Source organism: Tamandua tetradactyla, chromosome 1 (genome assembly GCF_023851605.1).
Source record: "Tamandua tetradactyla isolate mTamTet1 chromosome 1, mTamTet1.pri, whole genome shotgun sequence".
NCBI classification, from domain to species: Eukaryota; Metazoa; Chordata; class Mammalia; order Pilosa; family Myrmecophagidae; genus Tamandua; species Tamandua tetradactyla.
This window is the reverse complement of record NC_135327.1, coordinates 93805272-93829281: the sequence shown is the minus strand read 5'-3', so window position 1 is coordinate 93829281 and position 24010 is coordinate 93805272. Positions and strand designations below refer to the sequence as shown.

At 40.1% G+C, this 24010-nt stretch overlaps 1 protein-coding gene across 2 annotated transcripts in view; it reads left to right on the top strand.

Moving 5' to 3' along the window:
* CHN2 (chimerin 2) overlaps positions 1-24010 on the top strand; it is a 304362-nt gene that overhangs the window by 29145 nt on the left and 251207 nt on the right. Inside the window, exon 1 of one of the 2 annotated variants that reach the window (XM_077120885.1) lies at positions 19564-20699. The exons of the other annotated variant lie outside the window; for it this stretch is intronic. Within the exon in view, the coding sequence (XP_076977000.1) occupies positions 20687-20699 (13 nt within the window). The 5' untranslated portion in view covers positions 19564-20686. Of the gene's footprint in view, positions 1-19563; positions 20700-24010 lie in introns of those variants that run through there. 2 annotated transcript variants of the gene reach the window in all.

Here is a 24010-nt window from a genome sequence, read left to right as displayed (position 1 = left end):
AGCAGTAAATTTCAGTTCTTTGGCTATTTCAAGAATAGGAAGCTTTTCATCAAGGGGAAGGCAATTACATTTGACCAAACTCTTGTAACCCTGCGGTAACACAGCAGCGAGTGAACGTGGCAGGAGATAGAGGCCCAGGTGCTGTTCAAAGTCAGCCAGCCTTGGGGCCACTCAGTGAGTGTGGGTCAGTGAGGAAGTGTTGCTGCCCGTGTAAGAAGCCCTTGCTTCTTTATCCTTAAAGCTTAATTATTCTCCCCGGAAATGCCCCAGTTATGAAAAGCTTTCTGAGAAAGCCACATTATGTGCGCACACAGTAAGTAAGGCTGAAAGGGGAGGCTTTTTAGGCCTTGGTCAGATAATACCAAACTTTAACTGTAGTGCTTGAACGATGAGAAGCAGTCTCATAACCACGTTTCTCCTGTGTTTGTTGAATGCACATTTCTAAAACTTTGCATTGTTTAAGGAGAGATCACAGGGGAAAAGTCAGAAGTGGAGGATCCGGAGGCTGTTTTTGCCATTACCATGTGGCCCTAGTCCCTTAATAGCTTTGTCTTACTTAATATCATATCTGTAAAAAATATGAAATATTCTATCTACGCTGTTTGCCAGAAAGATTATTGTGAGGAGCAATTGAAATAGCCTCAAACAGCTAATCCATATAAGCTTCTAACATTCATTTCTTTCATTTATGTAATTTAAAATAACTTCATAAAGTGCTATTCAAACATAAGGTATGTTTCTTTCCATATGATAAATCAGTGGATAATCATATTTGTTATGCATTTTAAACCGTAAGGAGAACCCTGTGGGGTTCAGTCTATAGGTACATTTTGCTCCGTCTGCTTTGCCTTCGGAGAAAGGAATGAAGAGAATGATTCATAATGAGTAAAACACATATCATCTCCTGGAGATAGAAAATAAGAATAAAGGCAGATTTCCATTTGGGAGAATTTATCTGGGATTTGGAAGTAATTTAAAATGGCTGTTCTCTCTGTTGGCAATTTGTAGCCTGCCTGAGTTGACACCTTCATTTTCAATCACAAGATTGCTTTTAGTTGTAGCTTGCTGAAGCCAGAGCTCTGAAACTCTGAAGCCAAACCCTTTTCAATCTCCTTAGATTTGAAGCAGATGAAGTAAGAATGTGAACGTCTTTCCTGATTGTCCTCACATGTTTTGCAAGTTTTTGAAATTATTCCATAATTTGTTTAAATCAAGAAGAGGAAAATATGACCTAATTATAACACTGTCTTGTTATATCTGGACACGAATTAGCCCAGTGATATCTGTTAGCTACCAGATACGAAACCTTGTTGTAGAGTACTTGTTTGGCGGTTGGAATATAATGTCTGGGAGAGATATCATATATTTCTGATTAAGTTCCCAGATCAGTCTACCAAAGCCAATATATAAAGACTACCTGTGCTGCGTCCATGTGTGTGCACATCTTCTCACATTCATCTGTTTGGAAATGTTTGGAGCTAAATCTCCAAAGACTTTCTTTGTAAAGCTGAGTTAGATTCTATTCAACATTTGTGTGTAGTTTCTTGATTTCCTATCCTGGTTTCACGTGATGTGGTCACACTAGTTGGGGTGTGCATTAAAGCTTGTAATCCTTGCTGTGTGCATCTCTAAGGCAGAAGACCAAGTGCTTTGGACACTTTTGGACCAGAATTTTGAGGGATTGCCACTAAGCACACTGGAAAAGGTGATGTTCCTCACATGGGGTTGGGGTAGCGTGATTATAATAACTGAGAGGCTATTACAGTCCCTGAGCTTCCCTGTAGGTAAAACGTTATTCTGAGATGTGTACTACAAGCCATGGGATTAGGCCTTTATTAATAAAACTCCCCAAATGATATTTGCAATGTGTCATTCCACTTGACAAAATAAATAGGACAAAATTGAGCTAACACAGAAAGATTACTTATCTTATAATTAAGAACATTGTACAAGAATGAATTTTGAATTTATAACAGTTTCTTGGCTGGCCACGGAGACATATTAAATAACCTTCCTCCTTTAGAAAATATCTTTTGAAGCATTAATTCTCTGTGGGAGGAAAAACATAGAACAATGAACTGTGTTTCTTCAATTGATTGCCTGTGGCATTCCAAACGCTTTGAAAAATGAAGGGAAATTTGACATTTTAAAATGATCCTTTAGGAATCTGTTATTATGGTTGTAGTTAAACTTTCTCGTAGTAGACATACTCTGGTTATCTGACCCATTCCTCGTTTTATAGTGCAAGAAACTGAGTCCCAGGAAGATTGTATAAAAGGATTTTAGGAAAGGGAACATACATAAGCTGAGGAACTAGAGACTCAGAAAGCCATCCTGCCCATACACCACAGGCAAAGTTTTTGTGTATCTCAAAGGTATGTGTACTTCAGTTTGAAGACCACTGTTGTAGATAATGCATTAAAATAGAAAGTGAAATGGTATAAATGTTGGGAAATTGACTTTCTAGATATGACTATATATTTTAAAAATCCAAAATACTTAACTGCAGAATTTTAAAATTGGCACAACAAATTAAAATAGCTAGATATAAATAAGGGTACACAAACTTAGTAGCTTTCCTTTACAGACATAATAATGAGTTAGGAATATAATTGTAATATATGTATATGTATATATGTATATATATTTGAAACAAGTTGATCAGAAATTTAAGTATTAACTAGGAAATAAGCATAAAACTATAATGAAGAATGTAAAGATTAAGTGAATAAGTTCAAAGTCTTTCCTGAGGAGGAAGACAGTGTTATGAAATATACTCCTCCTTTTTAAGAAATTGTTTTGCCACATTCTGATAAAACCCCTTTGATATATATGTGTGTATATATATATATGTATACATACATATATATACACACATAAAAGAAATCTACTATTGTGATGGGGAAAATGAACTGCAGTGTTTAGATTTTTTGGAAACTTCCATGATGTGAGCTGAACTTGAGGTATGTCTTGGGATAGTCCAGCCCACCGAGCATGGTGGCATAAAACATGAGTCACTGGTTTTTATAGTCAACTAGTGTGAGTTTAAAACTCATCTAATGTGAGTTTTAAAAAAAGAAAAATAGACAATATTTCCTGACATGAAGACAGCTGCTGTCTTAGTTCCTCCTTGGAAACTTCCTAGAGCCTTATCCTGTTTACTTACCGTGCACAGTAGCCACAGTATCAGCTTAGGCTGGTGTATTTTAAGATCTTGGATATAATGTCATGTGTTCTTAAGCAAAGCAAAGTGGAGAGATGAACAATTGTCCCATTTATACTGCTTATATAAAAAAAAATCAATGTTTCCAGATATGAATCAAATTTATAAAAATTCACCTGTGATCTGAAGTTTCAAGTTTTCTTTGAAATTATCCTGGTGGTTTTTATTTTGCTCTTAACTTTCTTGATGGGTGCCCCAAATAATTAGTGTTGAGAAAATAATTTTATTGTAAGGGCAGAAAAAAGACTTTAAAAATAAATTTCTTTTTCTTTGTTCCCCATACAGTTAGTCTCTTAAGCTGTTTTTTCCCTTTTCCCATCTACAAAATGGAGAATGTAAATGCCTGCCTGAAGCTGTGATCCATGTAGAAAACTGCCATGTTTCCAAAGGAAGGGATAATGTGTATAAATACACAAGTTACTGGTCCCATTATGCTTATGAAAGAAGTAATAGGGGCTGCTTGACCTCTGTGAGATGTGACTTGATGGTGCCATACTGTCAGGATATTCTAGAGCTGTACTACTTCACAATTTAGTTTAGCATTACCGCAGTTTATAGCTAGGTTTTGGCAGAGTCTCCTGCTATCACAACAGTGAACTCCAGTGGCAAACTTCTAATTTCTTGAGACGATGTCTGCTTGCCTTGCTGGGTACTGCAGCCCCCATCAAACTATTGCTTTTCCATTTTCATACTTTTCTGACTTAGAGATACTTTCCTAACTCAGTGATCTCTTTTCTGCCATTAGCTACCTGCTCTCCATTACGTTGTTCTTTGTTCCATGGAAATGCTTGCCCTGTGTTCCTTGATAAAGGTTTGTTTGTGGTCTGGCACCACTTCTTCTCATGGTAAAAGCGCCTGATTTTCACATGGGTGCCCACTTTTTCCATCTAAATGTACAAAATACTTGTACACAGTCTACTTCATGCAATCCAGCCATGGCTTAAGTTCTACTCCTGACCTTATGGCTAGCCCAGTTTTTTTGTTGTTTAGCTTAAACCAGTTGTAATTGGGTCATCTGCCATCTGTCACTTGCAGCAGAAATAAACCTGAGGATATAAGCCAAGTATCCACAGTCTAACCTCAAAAGAACTTCACTCTTTTCTTGTTTTATCCTGGGTGTTCCTACTAATATATCTTCATCTGTACATGCTGGCATCCAACAGGCCCATGGTTAAATTTGAGGCCTTGGGATGTAGAGCAAAATAAGTTCCCAGCTCTGTATATTTTTTAGATCCTAAACTTGATATCAAGTAATGTAAAAAACAGGATATCTACAAATTATTGCTTCTAATTACGGGGAAACTACCTTAAAAATATTGGTATGTCTGTGTACTTATAAGTGTATATACATATATGTGTATAACACACATGTGTAAGTATATATGTGTATATGCATATATACATACATATATTAAAATGACAAGGCCAACACTGTTTGATTCAGTTCACTTGTTAGGTTAAATATGTGCACACACGCACACACAAAACCTTTCCATTGGGCAATATCAGAAAATAAATACACCAAGGTAGAGAACGTGATATGATCAAAGTCCAAGATGATTTGGCTGCAGGCATAGTAGCAAAAGGGGGGCTTGTTGTCTCCTGTGACTCTGAGGTTTCAAGGAGGCCAGTCCACCCACACACCTCAGGGCAGAGTGCCAAAAAAATGGGCCTCCGGTACTGGAGCTTGATGCTCCTTCCTGAACTCTCGTTTTACGCCCACTCTTCCTTTTACCCCCACTGTCTTCCAGTTTGGCCTGATTTCTGGGCATAGTGTTCTGCTCTTATTTCTGGCTCATAGACTCAAAGATGGAACTGCTTTCCAGTTTTAACCCTTAAAACTCCCTGGGATAGGTATTTTGGTTTGCTAAAGCTACCAGAATGAAATTTGCCAGAAATGGATTTGAACAAAGGGAATTTGTTTAGTTACAATTCTAAGGCCGTGAAAATGTCCAAATTAAGACATCAACCAGGGGATACTTCTCGGAGAAAAGGCTGCTGGCATTTGGGGTTCCTCTGTTCCCTGGGAGCGCACATGGTGATGTCTGCTGGTCCTTCTCTCCAAAATGTCTCTGTGGGCGTTTCCTTTCTCTCTTAGCTTCTCTTGGCCTTGAGCTTGCTCCAAAAATGTGTCGCCCTTAAAGGAGTACAGCACATGAATTAAGACCCATCTTGAATGGCTGGGGTCACATCTCCACAGAAACATCTGAATCAGAGGTCTCACCCAACATGACAGTAGGTCTGCCCCCACAAGATTGGATTAAAAGAACATAGGCTTTTCTGGGGGTGCATAACAGATTCAGACCAGCGCAACAGCATTACAGGATTGGCCTGCCTCTGGCCCCCTCACCTGCTCTCATTAGCTCCTGCCTGTTCTTTACCTCATCCCCAGGCCCGTGGTGCCTTCAACCTTCTTTGCAGGAGTGGGGTAGGAGTAGGGAAGAAGGTTGGATGCAAGAGGAAAGAGTAGCAGACCAAAAAAGAGCAAAGGTAGTCTCTTCCCATATAGGCCTTTACCTTATCGAAAGATGTGTCCCCTTGCCAGAAAAGCTGAAGAAGCCGAACATATGGCATCTGCTTACTAGCACACCAGATTGTAATATTATACATTTGGATCATAAAGTCTGGAGATTACAGCCGTAAACATATGTAAACATTTTTATGTTTTGCTAAAAAGAAAAAAGAAATCACTGATGATATATTATTCTGGTGAACTGATTACAGAGATCAGTTAGTTGTTTTTTCCCAAGAACTAGACAGAAAGAATGGCAACTGTTCCGCTGACACCCTACTTCGCTGCAATAGTGAGTACGAAGGTATTTTTGATTGGTTTGATTGCCGCTATTTGCTACTGCTGTGTTTTGTATAGTAGAATTTTAGGAGTAGAAGGCACCATTAAATTTGGAGTTGGCAGACTACAGCTTACAGGCTAAGTCCAGCCCATTGTCTGTTTTTGTAAATAAAGTTTTGTTAAAATATAGTCATGTTCATTTGTTTACCTGTCGCCTATGACTGCTCTCACACTACCCCAGCAGAGTTGACTCGTTGTGGCAGAGACCTCATGGCCTGCAAAGCCTAAAACATTTACTCTCTGGCCTTTTACAGAGAAGGTTTACTGACTCCTGCATTAAAAGGTTATCTAAATTAATTTGTCTATTTTCTGGATTGATTGCATTTTGTTCCCTCAGAAAGATAAAGATTTGCCCAGTTAGTAAAGATTTCTAGGGATGGGGATGGTATAGTCTGAATTTTATATTTCACTGAATCCTAACTTTTACTAACAGAAATTCTTTGTGGAAATAATTTTCTGAATCCTTCATGTACAGTGTAAACCTAGTTTCCATCCTTTCATCTTTAGTGCAGTTGTTTCCATCACCAGCTGCTTAATAAAAGCCTTTCATATGTTTAAAGACTATTAAATGTCCCAATTTTTGCATTTGTTTTTTTTCCCACGGAATAAATTCCATCTCTTTTAGCATTCCCAGCTCTTGAAGTATGAAAACCTTTTTCATTCCCTGTAACAACAGTTCTTCATTTGTAATTAAGTACAACTGGACATTGTACTCTGATAATACGTACCTATTACAAGGTGCACTCTGATGTATGAACGGTTTGTGTCTCAAAACACCTTGTGAGGCCAGCAAATATTTTTTGTTATACCCATTGAGCAGTGAAATTCAGCAAAGTGCAGTATCTTGCCTGTGGTTACACAGCCTGTAAATAGCAGACCTCTTGTAGTCATATCCCACTGCCGAGTGCTTTGTGATGAGCCTGGTTGGAAGATGCTTCGTAGCTCCCTAAGCTCCACTGTGTGAGTCCAGGCCGATACTGTGCCCTCTGGCGGGGAAAGTCCCGTCCATCATTGCACATGTGCATTGTGTAGCAACTTTGGCTCAAAGTGGATTGCATATGACTCCAATGCAACCTGTGTCCTAGATTCACTATTCAAACATTGTCACTGTGTTCTTCAGTTGCAGCAGTTTATCCGTTAGCAGAACTGGGAGACAGTGTGGTTAAATTAGCAAAAAATCATCACCAGTAGGACAAAAAGGTATGTGCTTTAGGAGGGGTTGCTCAAGGCTCCATTTTTATGTTCAAATGGCAATATTATCTAAATATCTTTTTTTGTATCACTCATTGTCAGCCCATCCCCGTGTTCTTTGTTGTACCATTTGTTTTTCGTCTTCTGATGTGCTGAATGTAGAAGTCTGATTTGCCAAACATCACTTTGATCTTTGGAGTCTGTCTGTGGAAATACTCTCTGCTGGCCTCTTTTCTTATCACCATGGGGTGTTAACATAAAATTCTTCTCTCAGAGTCATTAATGAAAATGTTAAGCAACAGAAACAAGGCTATCTCCTTAATAATAATATGTCGTTCTCAGCAGAGCCCACAGAAAGCATAGGGGAACTGATATGGAAATATGAAAAAAATTGTTACTGTACTTTTGGGGGTGGATTTTTTCCCACTTATTTATTTCAGCCTCTTAGATGTTTCTTTTGGGACCAAATTATAGCTCTTATACTATCATTAGCACTTTAGATTATTGGTTCCAGTGGATAAAGGCGATGGCTTCTTCTTGAACATTCCAAATTTTTAGTTAAATTCGACAGCATTTCCTTTTTTGGTTGTGTTTTACTTGTTGCTTGCCATTATCATCATGTAAGATCATGATTCCTGTATGAATAGGTTGTCTTACTCATTTCTCATTGTGTCTTCAAGCTATTACTATTTAAATTATTACCTTTTATGTATTAAGTCTAATATTAGAGAACTCACAGTCACTTGAAGCCTACACGATTTTACTTCACACCGAACAGCCGCAACTTTTCCGTCCAGTGTCTTTGTTTCTGAATGATATAATTCCTCTTGATTCTGCAAGGGGCAAAAAGGGCAGACTGATGACTGAAGCTCTGGGCTGTGGTTGGAGACCAGTGAGGAAATGCATCTTTTAATTTGTAAACAAGATTGTAAACTGAGGACATCATTGGGAGAAAAGATTCGGGGCCTTATTCTGTCATTTTCATAGTTAGAATCAGTGCAGAATGGAACTCCAAAATAGAAATTTCTATTTTTCTCAGCCTTTCTTCCCGTTTTCCTTTAAAAGCTACCTTCAGAAGAAAAACAATATCCCTTTGTATGTCCCTAGCCTTTGCTCTTGTTTAGTGACCAGCTCTTATTCTCATCTTGTCAGATTTCTTCTCATCTTTTTATGTCCACATCCAGGAAGCCTTACTAAATCATTACCCTCCTAGAGCCGCAGCTGCTTTCTCCCTTTGAGAAACAATATACTACAGCTCTCCCTTTTTTTCCTGAAGAGTCGCATTCAACAGATACAGTTTCCATGCGTAAAAAGCCATCACCCTTAAATTTTACAGACTTAATTTCATTCTGCTAGCTTTAAACCTGAAAACAACATGAGCAACTTGATATCTGCTTCAATCCAGGAACAGAGGTGCATCTTTCTGAACAGTGTTGGGGCCTGGTTGATGCCTTTTCTTTCTGTTCTGAGCTGATTGTATCCCCTCTGTGTGCACGCACATATTTTAGAGTTGCCCAGTGCCCATTGAATGCAGAAGGCCATTAAATTTTGCAGGCTTCTTTCTAAACTGCTTTTTATACTCCCCCAATGAAAACTTCAGTTATTTTTATGACAGACATTATTTTAAAGAAATGGCGGTGACAATGACTATTCATCGATTGTTTTTATTCGCCTGTCCTCATGTACTTATTGGAAGGTCCAATCTTTTAACATCCCTGATCTGACTCATTTATTGTAATTTCCATTATCCTTTTCTACCTTGAGGATTTACATTATTTCTGCAGTTTATATCATTTTTATTTACCCAATTGATGTCTTTTTTCTTTAATCCTTGCCGATTGAAGAATGAACTCTCTAAATGCTCAGTACCTCCGAGTTCAGCTTCCAGAGCCTGGGTGCTGTGTTCATATCCCCACTCCACCACCAGACTGGTTGTGTGACCTTGTGTAGAAGTATAGTCTCTTTGTTCCTCAGTTTCCTAGTCATTAAAATGGTGATAATAATATTACCTAACTCTGAGGGTGACTGTAAAAGATTAAAGGATCTTTTACACAAAGTCACGTGATCTTTTTAGACTGAAGTCTGGCATGCGTGTCTGTTGAGCTTGGCTCAATAAAAAAGAACTGTTATCATCACCCTTATTGCTGTCTTCTGAAGACTATAGACTATTTTCTTTTCAGAATCTCTTACAAAATATCATAATAGAAGTGCGCGCTCAAAGAATATGTTAAGTATGTGGTAGGCAGAATAACGGCCTCCCAAGGTGTCCACATATAATTTCTGGAACTTGTGAATATGTTATGTTACATGTCAAGGGACAGTTGAGGTGCCAGTGGGATTAAGATTGCCAATCATCTGACTTTGAGATGGGGCATTTGTCCTGGATTAACAGGGTGGGTCCAATGTAACCACAAGCGACCTTTGAAAGTGGGAGAAGGAAGCAGAAGAATTGGTGTCTGAGTGATGTGGGTAAGACCCGACTGGCTGCTGCTTGCCTTGAAGATGGAAGAAGGCTCAGCTAAGGACTGTGCGCAGCCTTGCAAAGCTGGAAAAAGATTGTCCTTCGAGATGATGGCCCTGCCAACATCTTGATTTTAGCCCCATGGGACCCATTTCAGACTCTGACCTTCAGAACGGTAAGATAATACATTTGTGTGGTTTTTAAGCCACCAAATATATGATAATTTGTTACAGAGATATTAGAAAACTAATACAGAGCTCAACTGCTCGAATGAAAAGATTAAAAATTGTCTGAGACCATAAAAACCCAAAAAGACAGGCTTTCATTATGTTAACAAGACAACAGTTGAAACAGTTTCATAAAGCAATGGGTTCTAAGCCTTCCTTTGTCAGACTCCTTTAACATAGCTCATATGCACATAAATTTTTGCGTGGAATTTAATGGGGATTTTACAAACCTCAGTGAAGCCCTCTGTTGACACCAGATTATAATCCTAGGTTTTCATAAGGCTAAAATCAATGACAGGATTTATATATAGATATATTTTTTATTGTGAAAAATAACATATATATAAAAAAACTATAAATTTCAAAGCACACTGCAACAATTAGTTGTAGAATATATTTTGGAGTTTAGTATGAGTTACAATTCCACAATTTTAAGTTTTTACTTTTAGCTGCTCCAAAACACTGGAGATGAAAAGGAATATCAATTTAATGATTAAGCAAATACACTCATTTGTTAAACCCTACCTTCCCTGTATAACTCCACCATCCTCTTTGATCTTTCTTCCAAACTTTAGGGTTATTTGGGCTATGCCCATTCTGACTTTTTCATACTTGAGGGGGCTGTCAATAATATGGAATAGGAGGATGGAACTAGTTGATGTTCTGAGAGGCTGGCCCGTCTGGGTTTCAGGACTTATCTGGCCTAGAAAGCCATTTGGAGGTTGTAGGTTTCTGGAACATAATCATGGTGCATGGAACCTCAGATAATACCCTGGGTGTTCTTTAGGGTTGACAGGTGGTTTTGGTTGGGGTTTGCAAACTATGATAGATAGCAATGTCTAGCTGAAGCTTGAATAAGAATAGCCTCTAGAGTAGTCTCTCGACTCTATTTGAACTCTCTCAGCCACTGATATTTTATTTTCTATACTTATTTCCCCCCTTTTGGCCAGGATGAAATTGTTGATCCCATGGTACCAGGGCCAGGCTCATCCCTGGGAGTCATATCTCACGCTGCCAAGGAAACTTTCACCCCTGGATGTCATGTCCCACATAGCGGGGAGGGTAATAATTCCACTAGCAGAGTTGGGCTTAGAGAGAGTGAGGCTATGCCTGAGCAACAAAAGAGGTCCTCCAGAAGTAATTCTCAGGCATTAACTATAGATAGGCTGAGCTTTTCCACTACATACATAAGGTTCACAAGAGTGAACTTTGAGATCAAGGGCTTGGCTATTGACTTGGGAATTCCTGTAGTTTGAGACAGTATTAGGGTTTTCCCTGGTGGTAAAGTTTAATAGTTCCATATTTTTCTCCTATCCTTCAAGGGACTTTGCCAATAGTTTCTGATTATCAGCTTAACACCCTCTGGGATATATCTGGGAATTACATTAAGCTGTAAAGGATTACAGGCCCTCATGCCCATTCTGGGCTCCCTGTGTTTGGGTTGTTTAAATGATCTATCCTGACAGGTTATGTTGTTAGATTTGTGCTATAGAAAATTTACATTCTAAATAAAACGAGCCTTTCTTCCTTTGTCTCATAGAGTAGGTGAAGTTCTAAAATATAGGCCCTCTTCCTTACCCCTGTATTGTGAATTACCTTAATCCCAACCTGATAAGCTTTGTTGTTATCGCTAATTGAAGTCTGATCTCTTTTTCAATTTCTTTAACAGTTGTTTGTATGTGGCAATGCTGACCTTCAGAACTTCAGAACTCTTTCTCTGTGCCTTAGGTGTCACCCAGATGACAAAAGTTCCAGGGAAATACCAGGTTATACATACATAGCACAGCCTCTCAATATCTAGAAATACCAGTTATTGCTCTGGGCTAAATGTGACTGCTATAAAAATTTGCAATCTAGGCCCCAATTTTCTTGTAAGTATTTTCCAAATGAGACCATACAATATTTGTTCTTTTGTTTCTGGCTTATTTTGCATCACAAAATGTCCCACAAGAACATTCACAATGTTGAATGCCTCAAAACTTCATTCCTTTCTGTAGTAGCACAATATTCAATCATAGGTACACCACTGTTTGTCATTTTGCTTCCCAATCAATTTATCCTTCAGCCTCCTGTATCCATTGGGCATCATGTATAATATCCAAAGTCAACAGTCCATCAACACTCTCAGTTTTAGACAATTTTCATTGCTCCCAAGAGAAAAATAACTGATAAACACACCCTCACCAAATAGCAAATCTCAACCTCCTCTCATCCCCTATTATTTACCTGGTATTGGTGTGGTGCTGTTGATGTCTTCCTGTTAAACATAGCCCATAGTAGGCAAGAGCAGTTTTACCCCTATACCCTGATATTATACACTCTTTGTACAAGATTCATACCTTTGAAGTAGTTCATGCAAGAACTTATTTATATTTGTAGTGTTAATCAGTGGGATGCATTGGGTCTATACAACCCTTTTCAATTGTGTTCACCTTCAATATGGCAATATTACTTATAGACCCACTAATGAACTGCCTTCACGTCTATCCATCCCCTTACATTTAAGTTCAACCTCATTAGCTACCGTTCACCCATCTCTGGCTTCTGTGCATAGATATAGGTCCCCTATATTTTGTATTATAAGCCTCTGAGTTTACCTTTATCATGGTCATAAAAGAAAAGTCATATAGTATCTACCCTTTTGTGAAAGAACAAGGTTTTAATGATGAATCTAGAAGCATTCACTGCTGTCAGATTGATTTAGTGCTTTGAGGTTCTCCTGAGTAGCTCAAATCTGTGAATACTCTTCAAAGCTACCAAGTAATTTAGAGGTTTGAACCCCTTTTCATCAGATTGAAAGTTAAAAATCTTGTTTTCTTTTTCTCAGTCTAAGTAGGCATGCTATGTCCCAAGTCATGTGTCCCTTCTGTTCTCATATGCCCTATTTTTAAGAAAGATTTATCATATTGTAATAATTCAATTGGTGTATTAAAAAGTAATTGAAAGCTAATATATTATTAAAATAATGGTTATTTTTCATTTATCTTATTTCCAAGGTCTTGTTTGGTTTAGAGCAGTCATGAAAATAGGTCTTTTATCTCCTGTCGTATGGAATGTTGACATTTAGAAGACATGGAATAAGTGTGCTGTTTATTGATATGACAACATTCATTCATTCAACAAGCCTTCTCAAAGCCAACTAAATGGAATGAGGGAAGCCAAGAATGAAGAAACCGGAGGAGTTCTTGTTCTCCAGGAGCTTACAATCTTATTATTATCTTTGTTAAAAAGCACATATCCCTTGGAGATATGATTTAAATGTTGCACTTATTGTACACTTTATAATAAGTGAGTTTATCAGATCTTGTCCTGAAGATAAGGTTTCCCTGGGGGAGGGCATGAAGTTGGAAATACAACACAGCCTCAGGGGGTAAAATAAGATCTCTGGGATATGAGAAAGGAAGATAAGAGCATCATGGGACCCGTGACTAAAATTTCTCTCCTCTTGGATTTCTCGTCCAGTGGATCCAGACTTTTTTTTTGCCCAAACACTAAATGAGTGCCAGAGGGGCTATGGGATGGGTACAGACAATCAGTGTGATCAGCCCAGACCTGGTTTGAAGCCCATCTTTGTGACTCATTTGGCTATTGTCTATGGCATTTCCCGCAGGCCTTTGCGTGCCGATAAACCAGGGCTGCTTGTGAAGTGTCCCTTTGGAGACAATTAAGAGCTGCCACTAAATGAGTTGTTGATTTCACGCTTTCAGTATCTTCTGCCTTAGCTTGTGGGTTGCTGGACCACTTAAGACATTCCCAGACTGAATGTGCCGGTGGACCGGTGGACTGGATACGGGATGAGAGAAATGTTGGTATTAGTTTCCTGTTGTTACTTTAACACATTATCATGAACTTGGCTTGGAACAAAAGAAATTTACCATCTTACCTAAATGGGTTGGCAGGGATGCATTTTTTTTCTGGAGGCTTTGGGGGAGAATTTGTTTCCTTGACTTTTCCAGCTTAGAGGCTGTCTGCATTCCTTGGATCCTGCCTCCTCATCCCTCCAAACTCTGCTTCCGTTGTCTCATTTCCTTTCTCTGACCCTCCTGGCCTCTCTCTAATAAGGAATCTTGTGTGCCATTAGGCCCACCCAGTTAATCCAGGCTGATCTCTCTACCTCAAGAGACTTAACTTAATCACATCTGCAAAGTCCTTTTTGCCATGTAAGGTAACATATTCACAGGGTCTAGGGATTAGGGTGCAAACATCTTTGGGGGCCATTATACTGCCTACCACAGGACATCGGAGATGACCCCACCAAACCTTCCAAAGTACTCTGCTAAAAGGACTCAAGGCCCAAACCCACCCAGATGTGGAGCAAATTGAACATTTATAACCTTTGAAATGGCCCATTTTCCATTATAATGTACATGATACAAAATGCTTTAACATGATCAGAAGTAGCAGTGTCTTATCTCAACATTTGGCTCAGTGGGGAGAGTTGGTACAGATTTCCAGGATGTCTGCCATGCCTTTGCAGGTTTGTAAATTCCTCTTCAGATTCCTGACCGTTTCAGTAGCTCTTCATCCCACTGTCTTTTTTTTTTTCATCCCACTGTCTTTTAAAAGCACATACCTTTTTTTTTGGACAAAAGCACATACCTTTTTAATGTATGTTTATCTAAAGCTGTTCTGAAGATTTCAATTCTATGTTTTCATAGCTAGGAATTATCACAAAGTTTTACAGTTTTTCCAGATAACTTCAAAAGTCAAAATGAGAACGTTAAAAGAAGAAAAAAGAAAGCTTCTCAATGGAGCAAGAGCCCGTATCATAAATTTTCCTAGGATCCTTTCTGTCCAACATCTGCCTTCCAGGCTGAAACAGAGAAGTAAGCAGGAAGAAGCCCACCTGGTTTTGAGACAGGACATCAGCCAGGAGATTGGACAATGGACTGGAGGCCTCAGGGCCAGACACAGGGAGGTTTCAAAGCCAGAGAGGAGAGTGGTGCAGATAAGGGGCCCTTGGGAAAAAAAAGAGGGTTGAAAAAGATGTGAGTGCAGAGAGGACACATCCTGCAAATGAATAATTGAAGCCACAGTATCTTTTGTATGTGCTTTCAAGGGGCCAGGCAGGATCTAAGAAGAACAGGCTTGATCTTTACCGTTGCAGAGAACAACATTGTGTTATGTTGTGTTGTAAGTTTCTGTCACTTCATTTGAATCTGACACTCACTCTTTGACAGCCATCCTTTTTAAATGACACGTTTCAGCCTAATATGTGTATGATCCTCCTGTTTAATATTGTCAGGCCGGCTTCTCATTGGGAATGATAATATGAGTATTTATTTATGATCTTGAAAAAATATATATTAATTCATTTATTTAACAAATATTTATGGCTCATCGTCTATATGTTAAGAATTTTTCTGAGCACCAAGAATACAGTAATTAACAAAAAACGTAGAAGTCCCACCCTTGAAGAGCTTAAATTGTAGCTGGGATTGACAGACAACAATGAAAATAAATAAAATTTAGAGAAGTAATTATTTTTATTTGCTCTATAAAACTAGAGTAAGAATGAGTATGTAAAATAATGAGGAGAGTTGATTTTGATATAGAGTGACAGGGGGGCATACTGAGAAAGGGACTTTTTTAGTAAAGTCTGAATGAGATCAGGGAGTAGTTAAGTGAATGTCTGGGGAGAAGAACATCCTATGCAGGTGACAGCAAGTATGAAGGCCTGGAGGTAGGAACAGGTCTGGAGTGTTCGAAGAACAGCAGGAACCAGTGCCACTGGAGCAGAGGGAGCGAGGCTGGGGTGGGGGAGTAGTTAAGAGATGAAGGTGACCTGTGTGGGTGTGGGTCGTTCATAGACTGGGGAGATCTTATAGAATAGCAGGGACTCTGTGTGAAGGGGAAGTCATTGGCAGGTGTTGTACAAAAGCATAAGTTGATGTGTTCCACTTACGCTTTCACAGGATCGTTCTGATTACTGTGTTGAGAATGGGCTGCAGGGGACATGAGCAGAATTAGGCACAGTGTTTAGAAGGATACTCCAGTAATCCAGGGAGCAATGATGGCTTGGACGAGATTGTGGGCAGTGTGGTATATTTTGAAGATAGCTGCAGCAAGATTGGCAGATGGGCTGGATGTGGGAAGAGAGAATGTGGGTATTCAAGGTGACTTAGCTCTTGGCCTACTGGAAAAATGAATGGAGATGCTGCTAACTGAGATGGGAAAGATGGCAGGAGAGGCAAGTTTGCAGGGAACCACCATGGGTTCAGTTTGGACATGTTCGGTTTGAGATACCCATTAAACATGTCAAGTAGGCATTTGGATGTATGGGGCTGGAATTTAGAGGAGTGTTCCCAGCTAGAGATAAAGTACTCAATCTGCCATCACACTTTTGAAAAACCATCCTAAAAGCTAGCCCCTACTTGTATGTGTCAAGTCCCCATCCTTGAGAACATTTTCTTCCCCTTGGCCCAAGTAGCAAAAGTCTTATAAAAAGCTCTTGTCCCCTTGGTTCGGGGATTATTTCCACATTCTGGTTGAATTACCTTAGTTCCCGTCTCCTTGGTCATGCTTGGATCCTTTTGTTGATCCTAACCAGGGGCTTGCAAAATCAGTTTGCCTTGTGCTCAGCAGCTGAAGTAATTTAAAGAGGTGAAAAGTGTGGTGAACTGCAGAGCACATACGCCACCCAAGGAGGGCAGCACTGTTCAGCTCCGGCTGAATGCTCTAAGAGGGAGGGTGACCCATTGCTGCCAGTTAATTTAAACCAGAAATTGAGATTTGCAGGCAGCCTCCTAATTTTTAAATGCTGGCAAGTAACTCAAACATTTCTCAAGACTCCGTGACCAAATAAAATATATCTGAGGGCCAAATTCAGTCTGCAGGCGGACAGCTTTTTACCACTGATGACCCTGTTGGACAGGCTGACCAATTAGGTTTTGGGATTGGCCCCCCTGGGTAGTACCTATTGGATTATCCCCTTGGCTTCCCACAGTGCAGCCTGAAGGCATTTATTTATACTGCCCTGGGGAGGACCCTTGCCCCAACCCGGTCCCTAAAGGCCCTGCTTCTCTGAAAAGGGTGATGGGACACCTCTCCAGGACCACTCTGAATAACATTTTTGCCCTCCTTTCCTCCTTCATTCTCTTCTCTCCTTGTATTGTATCTTATTTCAAACACAGAATGAATATTGATCTCATATCTAAGGTGAGACAGGTAGAGGATATTAAATCAGCACCTCTGTCTTAAGTGCTTGATGCTAAAAAAGATTGCAGAATAGTAGCTGAATGACAACTTAAGGGAGAAAATTAGTCTCAGGCCAAGTAGAAGAAACTATATATTTTCTATGTTCATATATTGAACCCCTGTGAAAAGCCAGCTATTTTGCTATGTGCCCTGTGTGCATAAAAAAAGATATAACACAGTCTGCTCCGAAGACATTCACAGCCTGGTAGAGGAGACACACATGAAAAGAAACAAATTATAGCAGAGCGGAAAGAGCAGCAAGAAAGAGATGCCCCAGAGCAAAGTGAGAGAGTAGGAGGAGGGTCATGCAAGACGTTTTGGAGGTGGTGATTGCTAAGCCAAGTTTTGAAATGAAGAGGGGTCTGCCAGGTAGACCATCAAGACAAGCATTCTAGAAAAAAGGAATTAATATGTGCAAAGTTCAGGAACAGTTAATCTTATCATTGTGGGAGCTTGAATGCAGGCAAGGGTAAAATGGGGTGTGGTTGGAGATTGGGAAGAGGGTATCAGGGACCAAATCATGATAAGCCTTGTCAAAGAAGAGGAAAGAGGTACTAATTTCTTCCCATCATAACCAGAGGGCTGCTGTGGCAAGTATATCCTGGTTTGAGGCACTAAAACAAATGTAAAAGTCCTGTTTCCTCCCCCATCGTTTTTGCTAAGGGGACAACCACCATCAATCTAAAGAAACTTAAAAAGTTTAGTTTAAAGTAACCATCATAATTACCTAGAGACTTCTTGCCATACATATAAGACATGAAAACACCAAGCAATTACATGGTGTGTACTCTGTGCTTGTTTTAAGGCCTTCTTATACGTAGTATTTATATAACTTATTTAGTTCTCAAACTGCCCCCATGATGGAGATGCTCATGAGTAAGTTAAATGACCTGCCCAAGATCATACAGCTTGTAAGTCCCAGAACCAGATGAAGAACCTAGACAGACTGCCTCTATAGTCCGTGAATTTGACTGTTATTCAGTGATGTCTGCCATGTCACACTCCTTCTCCCCAAAGATTTTGGAAGGCAGACAGATTGCAAACATCCAATAAGCAGAGAATGGGCGTTTGTATAAAACCATCCCTTGGCGTTGTTGAGGGTAACAATTATAAATGCAAATTGTCAGAGAATCTGCCCATTCAAAGGCCAGTGGGAACTGCCCATTTAACTTTGGCTGCTCCCTGCACGTTGCTGGCTGTGACCCTCTCTACAGTGTTTATATGAAATAGTGCAGCCCGCAGCAGATTTTCCCAAGGCAGTCAGCGATCTGTCTTGGTGGAAACAGAATGTGCCTCTCAAGTTCTTTAGATAACTTTTCTTTATAGAACTCTGGAGGCCTGGGTTCAGGTGGGTAGACTCTTTAAATAGAATACGGATTCATTATGTTCAGAAAGCGCTGCAGTTTCTCTTTGATGCTTATTATACATCGGTTAAGAGCAGCCTTAGAAAAATAGAGGCACAAGTTTAATATCTTTTTTTTTTTTTTTTTTTTGCATGGGTAGGCACTGGGAATCGAACCCAGGTCTCCTGCATAGCAGGCGAGAACTCTGCCACTGAGGCACTGGAGCCTGCCCAAGACACAAGTGTAAATGCTGAAATCCTAAGTGTAACTCTTTGGTTGCAGTCTGGAAAAATCTGCAGGTCTTCTGAAAAAAAAAAAAAAAATAGAAAGATTCACATGGTATTTGTATAAGGAAAACTGTTATTGCATTTCTCAGGGTGAAGGCTTGCCTTTTCATATTATGACAACTTTTTTGGGGGGAAGTGAATTTCAATTCTTCCTCACGTGTTAAGAAATATTCCCATGTGCAGGGAAACAAATTCATTTTTATTCATGTCTCTGTTATTTATATAATTAACAAACAAGTAGGAAAATAGATATCACTGAGGGGACTAATGTTAAAAATTTAAAATAGATGTAGTTCGTGTATTTTTGTGAGGTGACTTAGTTATATTCCAATTTCATTTTAGTCTAGTAAGTTAATTACTAAGTTTTAAGAATATGTATGGGAAGAATTTAGCTTTCAGAAAATAAGATTAACATTTCTTTTTTTTTTTAATTTGGAGAAAAGCCAAGAAGAAAAGAGTAACCTTTTAAAAATACAATATCCTTCTTCTGTTCTTATATTTCATTTTTCATAGAAAAAATTCCATTTCTGGCATTTTCCACCAACCTGGGACCATTGTGGTCTGCCTAGTAGAGATGCACTTCGCTTTGGCCCACAGGTGTAATCCTGAAAGCTGTATATAAGTCAGAGTTTTCTAGGTTAAATCATTTAAAATGCACTCACATAAAAAGAACTCTTCTTCTGAAAAAGGATTTTTACAGGGCATGCTTTGGGGAAATAAATAACACTTTGTAACTGAAAACATCTCAGTATATATATTGTACAATATCTTTTATTGTATTATATAACATATATACAAAGCAAAGAAAGAAAAAAGCAATAACTTTGCCTGCTTTTTTAAATGCAAATTTCATTTGCATTTTTTTTGTATTTTTAAATCACAATTTCATTTACATTTGTTATACAAAGCCTGTGTTTGTAAGATCTTAAGATACCCCAGAAATTTTCCTGCAAAGTATGGGTTATCCCTTTTGAGGGTGGAACAAATTAGCCAGAGAGAGAAGAATTAATTTGGCCTAGCCCGTCAAGACTCGAGGCTATAGATGGACGATAATCCAAAATTCCCACGGTCTGTTGGTAGCGTGCTTGCCAGTCTATCTTTCGATCTAAATTACAGAATTTAAATAAGTCTGAAGTTAATTACTGTTCATCTTTATCACAAATCTATTTTTAGACACCGAAAGGGCACCCAAGTTGAGCTACCCCCTTGGAGTCCGGCAGGATCTGAACGTGCAGTGCCTCTCTTTGAAAAAGAAGTTGCCCAGTGTAACAGCACCCTGGATTGTTCTATTGTTAATATCAAGGAGGGAACTTCCTGATTTTTTTCTTCGTTTTTATTTCATGGTTTCTCAGCGAAAAAGGAAGCACTGAATAGTGCTTAGTTTTAAGTCTCTGGTTTAGTATTCTCTTTTCTTTCCCCACACCCGCTTCCCCTCCCCACTTTCCCCACCGTCATTTTAACTGCTGTGTTTACTTATTATGCTCTCGTACTTTCATTTCCAAGTCTGGGATTTCCTCTTCTCCTTCTTGCTTGTAATTTTGATATAGAAGGGAAACTGTTGGGGAGAGAAGGTAGCATCCAGAGCAGAGGTGGCCATAGTTAGCCACGCTCATTGGCTGTGAGGAAGCCTCTGAGATCACGAAGGACACAATTTACCTCCCACACAGAGGGATTCTCTAACTGAGTGGCTCTTAACATCGCTAGGCCCTCCCTCCACCATTCCCACTATTCTCTTTAAGAATTTTAAAATAAGCATTCTTGTACTTAAGACAGCAAAGCTGAGGGCAGGAGGAATGAAAGGCTCCAGGAGCAGCACAGTGTCTTGGCAGGGACTGGAATGCTGTGTTGAGAAGGATGCTGAGGCTGGCTTTGGACTTGCTAGGAAAGAGTGTCCGCTGAATTAGAAATGCCTGACTTGGGTGAGTGAGGGGTAAGTCGTGTATGTGTCATATTTGTCATATCTCTGGTTTTAGGTGTGTGTTGGGGGTGGGGCACAGTTCTTGACTAAAAATTAAGAAGCCAGGGTTTTCAGCCCACTCCTGTCCATTAAGCAGTGTAATTTGGAGCAAGTTAATTTCCCTTGGACTTGGTTTCCTGGTCTCTCAGAGGGGAGTGGACTACATTAATTTCCAGCTCTCAGATTCCTTGCATAGGCCATGTCACAAATCCTCGTAGCTGTCCGTTGTTCATAAGATAACAATATATGTTCATCTCTGCATCTCTCTGTATCTGACTTTATTCTCCTTTCAGGTCATCTCTTCAGTATCCTACACTTACCAGCCAGGCTGAATTTTCCCTGGTTTCTTGAGCATGTTCCTCACTTTCCTGCCTTGGTCTCTTTTTGTTAGTCATCTCTCTCCATGGAATGCTGTCTGCCTTCCTCGCATCTCTCCTTATTAAAATCCTACCCATTTTTTCAGGCTCTGGGCCTTACAGGACTTCTTCCCTTGTGCGGTCAGCAATTTTCTACAGTCTGTTACAACTTAGTATGTGTTCTTCAGATTGGCCTCAACTAATTTGTAAATTTGTGGTGGGCAGGGTTTGTGTTTCATTCATTCACTGTCCGTGAACACTTTTCAATGTCTTACAAGGCTAACAAACTACAGCGAAAATTTCTTAAAGAGGAAAACAAAAATCAAGGAACAATGATAGAAATGAAGTGGCAAGGAGAATCACTTAAGTCCACATATACTTAGTCAGTACCTCTTGAATTTGGTCAAGACAGGATGCAGTGGGGACAGATTTGCAGGGGACACGGGATAGTCTCTGTCTTCAAGGAGTTTATGGCATACTATTACTACTCTTACTACCACTTCTAGCACTACCACTTCCATTTATTTAATGCATATTCTTTGCCATCCCTTTTACAGTTATCCTACAATGCTTAGAACAACCCAGCAAGGTAAGTACTATTATCCCATTTTAATGATGAGGAAATTGAGGCTCAAGAGAGCTCAAGAGATTTGCCCAAGGCCATGTAGCTACGAAGTAGAGAACTGCCTTCAAAACTGTGTTAACTGCAGCATGTCACACTGCCTTCCTCGTAGGGGTCATATGCAAAGGAGGGGTTGGCTGTGCCCTGAGCATACTGTTTTCTTGTCTCTAAGCCTTTGCCTGTGCTGTTCAGGCCCCCAGGAAAGCTCTGCCCTTGCACACATCTCGGATGTGATAATGCTTTCTGAGCTTCATATATATCTTGGATGACATGTCCTTCCTGAAGCCTTTCCTGCCTCCCCATTCTGGATATGCTTTCTCCCTCTCCCAGCTGGGCCCTGGATAATGGGGGGCTTCGTACACAAATGTAAAACGAATACATTAAGGCCAGCCTCATCTCTTTTTTCCATTAGGAAGGTTTTAAGGGTGAAATGAGAACATCTAATGAGAAATGCCTGGAGAATTCTGTTTCATTCAACAGATACTTACTGAGCACAGAGTGTATGGATCAAGCACTGGGCAAGGCACTGTTAATAGATAGGGGAAGTCTGTCCCAGTGTTGAAACAACTTTTTCCTGCTTTACAGGAGAAGAGACAGTGGTGACACCATGATGAGGTCATGACCTAGGGTTTATGTGGCACAGAGAGAATTACTTCTTGCCTTGGGCAGAAGCAGAGAGGCTGCCAGAGTTCTGTTGTCCCCTTCCGAGTCCTGGTCCGCATAGCTTTGAGGGGCATGGGGAGATAGTCGCTGGGTGGACCTGAGAAAGTTGAGGGGAGCTTATTGCTATGAGTTACTAAACCAAGCTGGGCTTCTGGAAGAGTGGCAGAGCCTGTGGCCGATTGGTTCATGTCCCCTGCAGAGACATGTTTAAGTCCTAACCCCTGGTCCTGTGGTTGTGGACACATTTGTAAGTAGGAACTTTGAAGAACCTGTTTGGATGAAGCCAAATTGAAGCAGGATAGGCCTTCATTCTATATTATTGAAGCTCTGAAAAGCAGAGGAGATTCAGATACGATCACTTGGTAGAAGCCACAGGAGAAGAAGGATGTCAGTTTTGTCTTGTGATGGAGGCAGACATTGATTGTGTGTGAGCAGCCACCAGCACGCTACAGACTGGAGAAAGCCTGATTCTGCCAACAACTTCGTTTGGGACTTAAAGCCTCTGAAACTGGGAGATGGTAAATTCTTATTGGTTAAGCCAACCAGTTCTGTGGTATTTGTCATAGCAACCCTGGCAAACTAAGACAGAGCCTATTCCCTTTACATTTCCAAGAGCAAAGGGTTAAAGTAAGTACCTTGTTGACTGAGTTTATCTTTGTTGATCTTGGTATTAGTAAGTGGTGAGTTTGATGCATGATCTAGACATTGTTCACTCGGGTCTTTGAGCAGCTGCTTGCAGGATCTGTGGATTCAAAGGCAAGTAAGACACAATGATAGTTAAAAACATAAGTACAATGTCACACATCGTGTGGAGGTCATGATGGAGTTGTGTACATAATGTTGTTAGACACCAGGGGAAGGGACAATCTACCATGCCTTAGAAGTGTCAGAGAAAATTTCATTGACATTTTTTGCAGAAACTTGAGAAAAATGAGTGAGGTTTTATCAGGCTAAGAAAGAGCAGAGTGGGGAGGCAGGCACCCCAGGAAGAGGGACCAGCGAGTGTGAAGATAAGAACAAGTTAAGAGAGCAAGCAGTCTGGGGGTTGCTTGGGGAGTACACATCCGAGGTACGGTAAGAACCCCACATTTTAGATGTTCTGATTCAAATCTTACTGATATTTATGTGAACACCACCGTCTTCCAAATATGCCAGAACAGGCATCTCCTAGCTGCTCCATCTGATGCATAGGCCCCTGTTGGCACTGCCTGCCTTCCTCCCCGACATTTATGAAAGCTGCTGCCCAAAACCCTCCAGAGAAGCAAGTGCCCATTTGTCCTGCAATTGCACTCTCCCCCAAGCCTTTCAGCCTCAGCTTTGCTGACCTGCCCTCTGAGCTAAGCTTCTAGAAGGATGCAGGCCTCTGGGCTGTGCAGCTGCAGGGGTACTATGTGCGTGGACCACCTGGCACCCTGCAGGGCGCGTGCCGTGACCTAGAAGGACTGAAGTTTTCTGTGCACATCCCCACCTCCCAAGATTGCCAGCTTCCCCGTCACAGAAAACAAAAACAAAAAACCCTTGTTGTTCCTGGTGGTGCATTCTAAGACTTGACCTTTGAATAGCCAGTCTTGGCCTTTGTTGTTTCACAGCCTGATTGTTTCAACAAGAACAGTTGAGACTGTTGTATTGTTT